General features: G+C 36.3%; 1 protein-coding gene across 2 annotated transcripts in view; it reads left to right on the top strand.

The window, feature by feature from the left end:
- Positions 1–15,006, top strand: part of LOC149773192 (plasminogen-like) — a 33,085-nt gene that overhangs the window by 3,891 nt on the left and 14,188 nt on the right. Inside the window, exons 2-4 of one of the 2 annotated variants that reach the window (XM_089946666.1) lie at positions 2,815–3,037; positions 5,281–5,378; positions 11,378–11,569. In XM_089946666.1, the coding sequence (XP_089802792.1) occupies positions 5,372–5,378; positions 11,378–11,569 (199 nt within the window). In that variant the 5' untranslated portion in view covers positions 2,815–3,037; positions 5,281–5,371. The remainder of the gene's footprint in view (positions 1–2,814; positions 3,038–5,280; positions 5,379–11,377; positions 11,570–15,006) is intronic. The other variant, XM_089946667.1, reaches the window with a different exon arrangement.

Raw genomic sequence — 15,006 nt, forward strand, 5'->3', positions numbered from 1 at the left:
AAAGGGGTCTCTTTACCGAACGAATCCAACCCTGGACGTGAATCCTGATAGAAGTCACTTGTTTTCCCTTATTTCCAAGGACTTCTCTACAACAACCAATGTCTACTGGAAATTGCAACACGCCCAGACAATAAATATTTTCCCTCTAATCAGTGCAGGGGCCCCAAGTGGCCGAGTGGTCTAAAGCACTCTCCGTTACGGATCACTGCTATCTCACCTCTGTCTGTATGGGTTCGATTCTTGGATTCGGCCAATGTTGGTATGTGAGAAAGCTTGCCAGTAACTTCTCGTGGGTCGGTGGTTCTTTCTGGGGTTTTTCCGGGTTCTTCCTCCACCATTAATATTGGCCGCCATGTATAGCCTATCGTGTGCTGAAAAATGGCGTTAAACCCCACAACAACAACAACAACAACTAATTAGTGCATGTCCAAAGATATCTCAAATACACAATTGTACTTCAACCTCACAACTGCATGGTTTCTCATTATTACATGTCCGTAACGTATCTACAGTCCTCCACGTCGTGAGAATATAAATACAACTCCAACACCAAATACAGAGAACTATTTTTCTTACTCTAACCCTAGGTCTGTCAAATCATGATTTTAAGCCTCATTTCGCCTGTAACTCTACACCATATTTATCATCATAGCAACAATAAAATACGTCTCCAGATAATGGGACAATACTTTCTCAGTTACTCCATTGTAAAAATTACACGTTGTTTCTATCACTACAATATTTGTTTTGCAAAGATATGGTGGCAGTTATTAGTGTCCCTTAATTTAATCAATTGCTATTCTACTTAAGTCAATTGTTATTCTACTTAAATCAATTGCTATTCTACTCAAATCCATAGCTATTCTACTCAAATCAATTGCTATTATACTAAAATTAATTGCTATTCTACTTAAATCAATTGCTATTCTACTCAAATCAATTGATATTCTACTTAAATCAATTGCTATTCTACTCAAATCCATAGCTATTCTACTTACATCAATAGCAAATCTACTCAAATCCATAGCTATTCTACTCAAATCAATTGCTATTCTACTTAAATCAATTGTTATTCTACTCAAATCAATAGCTATTCTACTTACATCAATTTCTATTCTACTCAAATCCATAGCTATTCTACTCAAATCAATAGCAACTCTACTCAAATCCATAGCTATTCTACTCAAATCAATAGCAAATTAACTTAAATCAATAGCAATTCTACTTACATCAATATCTAATCTACTAAAATCAATTGCTATTCTACCTAAATCAATTGCTATTCTACTCAAATCCATAGCTATTCTACTCAAATCCATAGCTATTCAACTCAAATCAATATATATTCTACTTAAATCATTTATCTTTATCGTTGTCATAGTCTACATACTAGGCCTCAACATTACGTTTCATTTTGGTAACCAATTCACGTGGCCGACACAAACCGGTCATCGACCATTACGACAAACTGAAGGGCTTTAAAAAAGCTCTATCTATTGCATCGGGCCTATAATTAAATCAACAGTAAGATATGAATTCAATCAGAGAATGACCATGGATCCTTAGCACGACGATTACATCCATCTACACTCGAGACTGATGTCTCATCGTTGCACTGCGAAGTTCTTAACATAATTGGAAGGGAAACTACAACTTCTCGGCAGAACAACATATAATAATTTTATTAAATTTTCTGGAGGATATTAAAATAAAGCAAACCAAATAACTTTTATTTTAGCAACTGTAATGTCACATTAATATCAGTCGTTTCCATTCTTAGTGAACTCTTGAATTTCTCGCGGAAAAATTTAGGTCACGATAGGGAGGAGAAGGGCTTCTCATGTATATATCTGTAATAGGGCATGCCCAGTAGGTTTGTTTAACAATGGCTCTCGTGTTACGTCACGAATCACTACACCATATCAAAAAGAGAATATAGCTGTAGTTTCAGACAAAAAGATAATACTATGGCGGGCCAGTATCATTAATTAAATTGTAAAGTGTCGCATTTCGAGAAAATGGATAAAGCAAATAAATTTTTAATCAATATAATGCAGTAGTAATTAATATGACTGATCGCTTTGTAAATACTTATCTTGCAGCCTAACAATCAATAGATAATGATGCTTTGTTCTATTTCTAAATCTCTTTAACACTTTTCATAAACCTATTCTTCTGATTTAATGCATTATAATACTTATGAAAACAAACTGTTGTTTGACGATCCATTTTAACTCGTTATATATTTCTTTGGTTTCATTGTTTTATTTGTCTTTAAGGGACTTTAAAAAATTGAGTTCTTTTCCATTTTTAATGATATTAATAAATTGTTATAAACATTAGTAGTTCTTTTCTTCCAAATTCAACTAATGCTAACGGAAAATACAGTAGTATGTGTTGATATGCTGGGTACGAAATACCCCGGTTACGAATAACTTATGACGTATGACCCCCGCCCCAAACCCGAATTTGAGTCAACATATTACCGCTTAATCATGTTTTTTTGAATGCGCGTTCTAAAAAAAAAGAATATGTGAATTTACAGTCTTTTTATGAGTCCACGCCCTTGAGTCTTTGTATCTTTTCTGTAACATAATGGCAATTAAATGATGAAGCAGCTTGCGCTCCAACACGGGGCGAGCATTTCTACTGAAACCACGTTGTTTTTGTTTCTCGACGGGTGTTGGGCGATTAAGATCGAATTTGAATTGATCAGTTTGTTTCACTATAGTAAAAATTGGCATATTTAAACAATTTTTATTCTTAAAATGTATTATTATTATTATTATTATTATTATTATTATATCTTTGCAGGGTTCAACAATGGAGGCAGGAACAGTCAGTAAAATTTCCATGGCAACATTGTTTCACAGCAATTATTTTAAAGGCTCTCCTGGAAAACACAATGGTTATCACTTAACTCCGATGAAGATGAAAACAACAAGGTTTACTGAACGCAGTAACATATATTTGTCCGAAACCAACATGACCGATGGCGCAATGCCTAGTGCGTAAATGATATCTCAAAGTATTTATGGTACGCTAAACAACTCTATTACAGAAAATGAACATAATGAGCAAAAATATGGGGGAAATGACCCGGAAATGAATTTTCTAGAAATACCGAACATGAACTGAAACGGACACGAACAAATTATTACTACTGGAAAAACACCTAAGTGCAACCTAAAAATATTTTATAAATAACGTATCTGCGTGTCATTATTAAAGATTGCGAAGAGTCAACATGTAATAAGCTATCAAGGTAATTTAGTTGAAAATTAAATAACCTTTTTACATAACAAAGCGGTCAGTTTTTAACAAAAAATCGACCGCCCTGTAATGCGTCTGGTCGATCAGGGTCGTATGCTTCCAGAGTTATATATTCAAATTAAAAATATCGAATCCATTACTTAATCACTTTAAAACAATTTTATTAGGGTAAATATAATTAAAGGATTCTAGCAAAGAAAAATAAAAGTAAAAAGGAGTAGAGGAGTGAGTGCTTTCAGTTACCTTCTCTAACACATTCGGTAATCAATTCCTAGGAATTTTCAGCCGCTGAATGTTATTCTTTTTTCCCCATAATTTTATCATGCGCGGATTTTATTTAATTTGTTCATTATAGTTCGTTTTGATAGGTTCAAGACTTCACATAAAGAACGGAAACTATTATCATTATTATTATTATTATAATTATTATTATTACATGCTTAATAACAATAATTATAACTAATGAAAAAGAAGCAAGAATAGTCTTACATAACATAAATACTTTAATAATAATAATAATAATAATAATAATAATAATATTAATAAAAATAATAACAATAATAATAATAATAAATAATAATTATTATTATTATTATTATTATTATTATTATTATTATTATTATTATTATTATATGTTTAATTGCAATAATTATAACTAATGAAAAAGAGTAAAGTAAGGTTTATTACCTGAACGAAATACTTTATTATTATTATTATTATTATTATTATTATTATTATTATATCTAACTGAGAAAGTAAGAAAGGTGTTTTGTTCAAAAGAAATACTTGTTATATATTGTACTGATAATTACAGTAGAGGTACGGAAGGAAATGTGTACAAAGATAGTGAATTAAACTCTAATCATATCGCATCTCAACGGATTTTTTTCTGCTCTCTGGATGAAACTTGCCATCGTTTGTTTGGAATTTCCCCCGTTATAATAATGTATGAGTATCATCGGGTTTACTTGTTATATGTGGTTTTTAATCTCGTATCATACCTGATATTCCTACAAGACTATACTGTCACTTTTATCTTTTTCTTTGTATGCTAGCATTTTTATTCTCTTAGCATACAGTATATGTTGCGAAGGGCACTAATACCAATAATAATAATAATAATAATAATAATAATTATAGTTCTTCTTCTTCCTATTATTATTATTATTATTATTATTATAAGCGCTCACTAGGAACATGACCTTCAAATCACATCGTGACCGTCCAGTCACCCTTTATACAGTTTCTTTTTTGTAGTTTATTTGTTTCTTATATTTCCTGTGTAAACAATACTTAAATTTAACACACTAGGTCTGTAATATTGGTCGACAAATAGTGTGTCATTATCCTTTCAGTGCCCCCGATCATGTAAAAAGCGGTATATAAGCAGGAGTGTTCTGAAAATAGAACAATCAGTAGTAATAAGTAACGAAAGAAGCTCGAGTTCTGAAGCATCATTATGGAGATCTGGAAAACGCCCTTGATCATTTTTGCTGTAGTTGTTACAGTGACTAGCGCGATTATGATGGACGAGATTTCATCAGATTCAACAATTTCAGATGCCTACAAAAATGCACATTTAAATCTGAGAAGTTTGGCTGAAAAATATATAACGTTGCTGAAAGACGGAGTAAACGTTGGGTACTGGACTCAAGCTTAATGCTAAAACATGCCAAATCCATGAAATAGTATGCTTAGAATGAAGTCCGTGGGGTTTAGACCATTCTGATCTGTGGTTCCTATACCAACTTAAAGAGACAAGTCTCTTTTCTTATATTTATCGTAGGGGTCACGTATAAAAATGATTTAAAACGCAACTGTCTTCACTGTAGATATACTTGTTGCACGGCTTGGACCAATTTCGTTGTAGAATAGTCTTCTAAATTGTAATTCATTTTAGTATCAAGTTTGTATTAACTACCCGCATATCAAGGCCATGTATTAAATAAAAAAAACCCAGATCCCGTCACCATATATAATGACTTTAATAATTTTTAACCATTTCAGAATCAGTACTGTGTCCAGTGCCTGTAAAAGAGACATCATACTGCAACTTTTCAAAGCTGAGCAAGACACGCTGAGCGCATTTGAGGCTGCAATGAAAGGTAATTTTTGTTTAATCATTTGATTTCTGTACCGCATCACCATCATTACTATCGCGACTACTACATTAATAAAAAACTTCTGTTACTATTACCACTAATGCCGGCTTTATTGCTTCTACAACAACAATTAATACTCTTTTAAGTGCTGTTGCTGCTGTTCCTACAACTACTACTTGCGCTGTTGCTGCTGCTCCCATAATTACTATTATTACTACTAATAGCACTAGTCCTGCTACTCCTATAATTACAATTACTATTGGTACTAGTGCTAGTGCTGCTATTCATATAATTACAATTAATATTATTACTTCTTCTAGTGCTATTGCAGCTACTCATAGAATTACTAGCATTACTAGCACTGGTGCTGCTATTCCAATAATTACTGTTATTACTACTACTATTGTTGCTACTCCTATAATTGTTATTGCAACTACTAGTATTAGTGCTGCTGCATCTACATCGATATTTGTACTGTCACTAGTTCTACATCAAATACAACAACTATTAATACTACTACTAGTGCTAGTCTTGCTGCTCATACAACTACATATACTATTTATACTAATGGTGCTTTTCATACAGCTATGATTACTACTATTATTACTACTGATATTACAATGACAATGACGGCAAATAGATCTACAAATATTTGTCTCTTAATCATTGAGACATTCTTGCTAATTTATATTCTATTGTTTCTAATTTGTTTCCTTGCGTAGAATAAATAATACGCTCCTCTGACATAAAATCTACGGCAGAAGTTGTCTGATTTATTCAGTCAGTTTTGCGTGTCTGCATATTTATTCCATTTGTTGACAGTTTGTTTTAACATCCTTAGCTCTGTCAAAATAAATGTTTTCAGATTATGGTAACTGAGAAAATCCTTCTATACCCCCATGACTTAACTAAGTTTTACCCTTCCGTAGTAGATATATGTTTGAAGGTAGATTAGTTTTATTATGAAACTAGCTTTGTTCTGAAATACTATTTTTGTCATTACCTTGTATATGGCTATTTTATTGTATGGTATTGAAATACTATTTTTGTCATTACTTGTATATGGCTATTTTATTGTATGGTATTGAAATACTATTTTTGTCATTACCTTGTCTATGGCTATTTTATTGTATGGTATTGAAATACTATTTTTGTCATTACCTTGTCTATGGCTATTTTATTGTATGGTATTGTCTGTTCATTTGGACATCAGTTAACATTATGTTGACCGGACATTAGCTTTGTAATAGTTGGATGATGAAAAGTTTGTACCCAAGTTAGACCATGCGTTGCATATCATAGCCACGCCCCTTATCTATAGCTTAAGGTTACGGCATAGAAAAATATAATTCAGTGAGTGGTACCATTGTCGTTTTTGAACCAATGAAAATGTTTTAGTAAAACTTTGCCTATATCTACACCATAACACGTTGGTGTGTCATGCAACCTGCTCATGCTTACAGTAAAGGGAAAAGGCAGTTTTATGTCTTGTGTCCGAGTCTCGGGTATAACATTTGAATCACTGAAGATATTTCCATGACATTTATAGCCACACTCCGTGCTCAGTGCTGGTATGTTTCATGAAAATATATACTTTTATGACTTGTAATATTGGGCATAGTTTAGCTTGTGAATCACAGAATATATTTTGATAAAACGTTTCCTACATATATATCCTGACTTAATGGTGTCTCACGCGCTATACCGATCACACCTCCATGAAGATCATGGCCATGTCAGTGAAAATTGTAAATTTGTTACTTTAATTATTGTATGGATGATACTGTTAGAATCATTGAAGATAATTGAATGAAAGATAGCCAGTAATATGCCATGTATGGGCAGTGCGATGTGTACCATAGCCATCTTCCCTCGTCATGGTTGTTGTTGTTGTTGTTCTAGGGTTTAACGCCATTTTCAGCACAAGATAGGCTATACATGGCGGCTATTATAACTGGTGGAGGAAGAACCCTGGAAAACCCAGGGAAGAACCACCGACCCACGAGAAGCTACTGGCAGGCTTTCCCACATAACCACGCTAGCCGAGCCTTGGACTCGAACCCACGCAGACAGAGGTGAGATGACAGTGATCCGGAACGGTGAGCGCTTTAGACCACTCGACCAATCGGGGCCCCCCGTCATGGTAAAAGTCGTTGGAAGAGATGATGTAGCAGTAACTTGCGTCGTTGTCCTGGCTATAACTTTTGAACTAAAGACGATATTTGAATCAAACTTGAACCAGTCCCACTTTATTTCTTGAGGTCAACTTCACAACATCTTAAACATAAATCAATGACTTATGTATTGGTATAACGTTGAACGAATGAAGATGTTCTGATGGACTTCAGCGTCTTCTCTATTACATATATTGACAGTGCAACGATTATTCCATGCTTACAGGTTCAGGTCACTACACAGGATAATGTTTGTAGTATGTTTCAATGGCATGATGTCAACTTTTAACACCTACAGATATTTTGATGAAACTTTGGCGTGTTCCACATTTTATCATAAAATAATCTTTATGGTCAATTTTAGATTAAATCAAGCACATTCTACGCTTATTGAATCGGGTGTTCTATTTACCGAAGGAGTATAAGACAATAATTTTCACTGGGTGACTTAAATGTCTTAGTAGTTTCATTAGCTTGGCCATACTCATTGATGAAAAATATAAGGTACAAGAGATCAAATCTTGAGGAAAAAGTTAGTACGGAATATATTGCCAATGTAGCAAGTGAAGGAGGAAACTTTATGTAGACTCGATTATCCAAAATACATTTGAAATAGGATTGGTTTACTCAAGCATCTTGACCTAAAATCCCAGTATCGAAGGCTCAAAACAGGGAAAGCTGATAATGATCACGGTGCTCAGTTCATTTATTGCTCTGAACAACACAGAGCTGTTTTAATGAATATACTGTTTATTATTAAAAGCACTTGTGAGTGAGAGTTCTTGGAGGTCTATTTTTCAGTTATCTTGCATCTATGCTGGTAACAGGTGATGGATACATCCCTTCCAGGAATATTTTCCATTACATAGGCTGGCTAAAATGTTTTACTATTTTTAGTAGCTGGACACTACTTTTTGATAGAAAATATGACGTACAGAGGATAAACTCGCGAGCAAAATTATATTAAAGAATTTATTTCCGAAGTAGCAGTAAAGGAGGAATATATATATATATATATATATATATATATATATATATATATATATATATATATATATATATATATATATATATATATATTAAAAATAACACGGCATTTAAAGTGTTGGTATAAAGCAATTTGATATACCAGTAGTACTGGTATATCAAATTGTGATTCGCCCATGGCGCAATAATAAGCATATATAAACATTCCTGCGACCGTCAGCAGTTGATTATAGAACAATAATCAATTTCCACACATTAATCAAAGGTTTTAATAATCCCCGTTTTCTAACTGAATTTAATATGGTACACATTTTCGTCACAATCCTTTCTGCTTTTTGGTTCCCCCTTCCCTCTCCTGCATAACGGACAAACTATGCAGAAATGTGGCATGAGAGAGAAAAAGAATTTGGGTTGGATTAAAACTTTGAAACAGGAATTACACAAAATAGCCTACAAGAATATGGTTCGTCGAAACGATAAATGTGCAGTTTCCTTGGGATTTATCTACAGTGCTTATCAGTGATACAAGTTGCAAACCATGTCGACCTTATACGGTAAGTTTCTTGGTTACGTGTTACACATAATTAGATGTGTGTAATGTTTTGTTGTTGTTGTTTCCTAATCATACTATACTGTTCTACATATCGATTATTATTAATGAAATATGAAAATGTCCAAAGGCCCCCTCTCTCTCTCTCTCTCTCTCTCTCTGGACCATTGTGGCACGATACGGGCTAAAATGTATGAATGATGGTAATAGTTAAGTCAAACCGAGCAAAGGATGAGAGAGAGATAGTTTATGGTTGGTGGTACTGTTACTAAAGCAGCATAGTGACTTAGATCAAATGTAGATATATTAAAATATTTTAATTACCTCTTGTTGGTTTGTCATTTCGCTTTCTATTCCACATTAATTTCCATGCGCCGGTACGTGAATGGCCAAGCGCTCATGTGAATTGCATAAGCAACCAAGTGTTTTTGAGTTCTCTAGTTTTATCATTAAAACCATCTTTCATTTTTAAATCATAAGTGTTTATTATACTGATTTAATCAATGTGAGTAAAAATATAAACTAAAAAGAAAACAATTAACTTATCAATATTCAAAGGTGATTGTGAATAGCCACAAAGGCATAGAAGTACCTTTTGTAGCGGGCACAGTCGGAGATGTGGAAGTTCTTTCACTCGGTCAATGCAAGCCCTGTTTCCTTTTAATGAAAAATTTATACATCTCGTGGTATATCATTGATACAGCGTACATACTATATATATATTCTATATATACATATTGATGCTCATATTATTTTGAAAGGATTCATGGGTACATCTAATGCTAGAATAAATTTATCCGAACAATGGAGTGTATGTAACGTTACAAAAAAGATTTACTCGCTGTTGCGCTTAAATGCATCATACACATTTATTGTAGATTATCAAGAAATGTATTATGATTTTTCAAATACATATGCTGAAATTCTTAATAAGGATTCGGTTGGATCAATAATGATGTCGAATTGGTCAAGCTTATGACAAAAGTCTTTATATAATATCGTGCAAGAAAAATGTAGTCCCTAGCGTTAACTAGACCGCCTAGTGTTCAGAAAGAACCGATTGAATTCTGCAATGACGCGAATGAAACAATTAGTGAATATTGTAGCAGTAGAATAGATCATAAAAGAAGATAGATGATTATTTCTACTAGAGAAAACAATTTGTGAATATCAATTTGTGAATATTTAATAGGTTCAATGACATTAGGACACAATCAGTGTGTATGCCTGGGAACATATGAATTCTGCAGAAGAACATGACATAACGAATACTATACATTGCATTTGCTAGAGTTAATTGTTGGTCTAGGTGTTCGAACATGTCTTTGATGGCCATTGTTTGCAGGTATTATGATGCTTGAAAAGCAATCACCACAAACGTGCACAGTCAAAATCACTTTACACCTGATGCTTTAGGGTATATAGATTTTGTTGGTAGTTCTGCATCCGCTGAAATGACTTGCAATTCCTCTCACACAAGTGCTTTACCTAATGACTAGCTGGCGCCAGATGGTAATGTGGTGGCTGTCCCGAAATTCAATTTGGTCCAAAACTGTAAACGCATCGATGGACTACACCGGGTCAGTAGCACGACGTTGCCAAAATTCCAAATCTCCCGGTGAGCACAGATACTGAAGGAAAGTGTTTCCGAATAGGTCTAATACTGGTAGTTGTGCCTCTGATTTATGTGTTGCAGGGTGACAATATGGTGTGGCAGATTCACGACAACATTAACTGTTACACGTACACTAATGAAATGGTTTTTGAGGCCATATCAACAGTCACAGGCGTGTATTGCTGAGCTGGTAAAAATCGTTCTGTTATCGCTGCATTCGCGAAATAAGTAAATTCAGAACTTCTTGCGGTGGCGCGACGCATTCTCAATACAATTAATACACTTTATTAGATTTCAATCGAAGATAACATAATTAGCATGGCTGAGTTTGATTCAACGTTGGCGAAAATAGAAATCCACCGACAACTCATAAGGTAGATATGAAATTTGGCTGCAGTGGATCTACATGCAATAAAAATAGAGTAATTGTTTATTTCCAAATTAGCAATTGCTACGTAAGTTTAAGCCAGTCGATATTTATAGGGCTAGAACTAATTTAAATTCCCAAACATGTTTGATACACTCATATCTAACGGAAAGGAAACTTAGTAAGTCATGGGGTAAAAAAGAGCGTTGCCCTATTTCAGCTACCAAAATACAAAACTGCTATTATAACACTACTTGTTTCATGTTTCCCTCTCTCTTGTGGTCTAAGCACATCGTTCTTTCTTTTCAGATCTACGCTACGAGTGTACGACTTCACCACCGTTTGTCGAACATGCCTCTGTTGTTGTCACAAAGGTCAGTGACACTCAGAAAGTCGCAACGTACACGTGCGACAGGGGCTACACGTATGGTGGTGGCAAGAAAGTGATATGGTGTGACGGCGACTATGGTGTATGGGGCTCGGCCGACTTAATGTGTATAGGTAATTGTATTCAATAATTGTTACCAGCCATAAATGGATCGTCAAGCATGGATGGATAATATGACAGTTCAATAGCAGCAAGTTTCAACATACACGTATGACACATGCTGCACGTACGGCGGTGGCAAGAAAGAGGTATGGTGTGACCGTGGCTATGGTGTATGGGCCTCGGCCACCTTAATGTGTATAGGTAATTGTATCCAATAATTGTTACCAGCCATAAAGCGGTCGCCAAGCTTGGTAGCATAATAGGACAGTTAATAGGGACAATTACTTATCCCGTCGCTATTTCAAAAATAACTATTTTCACGTCGAAAATACATAGTCCGTATGATGTGAACACATCCTCCCAAAGAGCGGAGGAAAGTCAGTATGACAATTTGATCTATTGCACGCCACTATGTTATATGGTCATGCGTAGAAGGTAGATGCACCTTATGTGTCATTCTTTTTCATGGACGCCTTGCTGTACAGATGTCTGCCGTAAGGTGACCAGAGAAATTATGACGGTGGACAACTAAATTATATTGCATTTACCGGTCTACCCTTTCTAGTGTCTACTAATTCTCAGTGTTACATCTATCCTTTCATTCTAAAGAGATAAAAGGCGGACAAACCGTATTGTGGCCTTTCGTCCCCCCCCCCCATCCTTAGAACTTCGTTTTTTGTGGGAATTCCGAAGTCACCTCATGTTCTACCCGTGGTGGTAGACATACTTTTTTTAAACGTAAATATAGACTGTGGTAACGGGTAAGTCTCTGTGTTCTAGGATCAATAACAGGCTCCGCTCAAATGTTGAGGACATCGTTTTCTCCATCTCAATTTCAAACTCGATTAATTATTATTAATGCCGTACCTTTGCGTTGACTTTGTTCGTGTATTCGCAAGTTACCTCAATAAACCAATGCACAATTGGAATATCATATTTCATTCAATAGAAAATACCTCAGGTAATTTCCATTTTTTTATTATTCGTGCATATGTCGATCTTTTGCAGGAACAAAGCACAACGCGTCTTCAACCGGGTGAGTCTCACTGACATCTTTTTAAAATAAAATGTCAGCAAAACAGTCTGCTGGGAAGTGTAGCCACAATAAGTCCACACAAACTTCATCAAGTGTTCCAAATGCACACGAAAAAATCGTTGCAGCAATAGTGAATTGTGGTCTTATAGGACCTGGACTCTAATGGATTCCAGGTGTACCTATCAAGGTCGGAAGACCGCTTTGGTGTCCCCTTTCCCTATTATATATATGAGTCTTTATGGGATGTGAAGTTTTTCTCCTCAGGGACCTTAGTCCATTATGACTCCATATGCAACTGGGCCTTGATCTCCCGGTCGAAGACATGCTTAGGCTCGAGTCCCACCATCACCTCACTAGGTGGTTTCCTCTAAAGGTGTTACTAGAGTAGAAAAACGTTTTGGTTTCACTTCTGCACCTCCAAAGCAACCTTAGACTGTGGCACACGGGTCTCTTATGACTCTTCCTCCCAGGGACAGTGTGATGCCCATCCACTCTTCAACTCGGAGTGTCCTTGATTATGATGATGACTATTCACTCGCAATCCTTGTTGACTTCAACAAGTTCTAGACAATAGCTGTGGCAATGACACCTTCTCTCAGGAGCAGCCATCATCTCACGTGGATGAAAAAGAAGAGATCTGGTCCTTTCAACGTTTGTTATCCCCGGACTTGTGCCACAAACCATCAGGCACACAGTCCCAAAAGATCCTTTCCAGTTTGGAAAATATCTCATGGGTACTAACTCAACCAGACCTTTAACTTCTTCTTCTTCCACATCGAAGAAATATCACGGATGATACCGCAAGGCCAAAATACCGCTTGACAACGCAGAGGGAGGTCTGTGTATCCCTCAACGTTTAAACCTCTTTTCTCTTCTTCCACCTACAGGTTACATTGCGCGAAGTGGCCTATCAAACCTCCTGTATTGGACGCTGATGCGATCAAAGTGGGTGTTTGCCGGGAACCTGGCCACGCCTTCTCATCAATGATGCAATGGAGCGGAAATCCAGGTTACTTGTAACGTAGCTTATGCTGATCTATTCTCATCTACTTCCTTTAGTATGCTGAGAGATGCCTCATTGAATCCGGCCGCATTACAACGTGTGCTGGAAGCTGTGGCTAAGACATCTAAGCGTGCGATATCTATTGCCATGGCATTATCGGTGGAATTTCTGTACATCCGACGTGATGCTGCATTGGACTAATCGAAGGGTTTACTTAACCACAGCAAAGATCTTCTAAGGGATGCTCTTCCAGAAGCCGAGACCCTCTTTAGGGGCCTCTTTCCATCCGTGGCTTCTCAGGATCTGAAAGATAACCAACATCGATCTTTTAGTTCAATTTCTGGTCCATCGAAATCAACCATGAAATGAGATCAGGCAAATCGCACTTAGGGACAATCTGTCAAATTTTTAAAGCAGGCGCAACGCCAGTCTAATCGCTATATGTTTGCTTGACTACCTCCTTCATCAGGTCCATGGTCCCAAAGTTGCCAAGAGGAAATTTTTGAACCCACCTTCTTTTCCTACAACGGAAAAGGAGCGGGACAATTCTAGCAAAGTCTCCACTCTCCTGTCGTGCATGTTTTTCTCGAACATGTCAGTAGGTGCTTGCATAGGCCTCTTCTCAGAGGTTTGGTTACGTATCATGGACGATGGGTTGTTTGTCTCCTTCGTAAACTGGGGTTATCAAATCTAGTTTTGGGAACAACCCCCACTTTCAAGGACGCCGCGTTTCTTTCCCCAATCTAATCTAGTGAAATTAAGGTAAGAGGTGCATACCCTTCTGCAAAAAGGGGCAGTGGAGAGGGGCGTAAACGATCGGGTTCCATGAAAAGCGACAAATTGCGAATCATTATCAATCTATATGCGCTCAATCAGTTTCTGTCGGAGGAAAACTTAAAGATGGAGACAACATCCTCATTGCAGAACACTCTTCGTCCGTTTGATTGGGCCGTCTGCATCGACCTTCAGGATGCCTATTTACACATCCTCATATTCCTCCACATCTTTGTTTTGGCCCAGACCAGGAAGTTTTTCAGTTCTGGGTTCTGCCGTTCGGAATAGTTTTCACGCCCAAAGTTTTCACCCGTCATAGGAGTAGTAGAGGACTATCTCCGAATACAGGGAACGTCCCTTCTCCAGTATTTTGGATGACAGGCTGATTCACCATGTCCATGGTTAAGTCCCTTCATCGGGATATATTCTGCTGTTGACCCACTGTAACTCGGTTGGGTTTCCTAACTAACCTCGAGAAATCAGAACTTTTTCATCACAGGGCTTTGGTTTCGTGGCGATAAACTTCCTCACAAACCAAAACTTAGTTCTGGTTCCTTGGATCGAGTAGCTTGAATCGTGGCTCTGCTAGAGACACCATGAGTGGAAACTGTGTTGTCTTGTCGTCTTTATCTTTC

Source organism: Sinohyriopsis cumingii, unplaced genomic scaffold, assembly GCF_028554795.1.
Source record: "Sinohyriopsis cumingii isolate HCF-2022 unplaced genomic scaffold, ASM2855479v2 utg000837l, whole genome shotgun sequence".
In the NCBI taxonomy this organism is placed as follows: Eukaryota; Metazoa; Mollusca; class Bivalvia; order Unionida; family Unionidae; genus Sinohyriopsis; species Sinohyriopsis cumingii.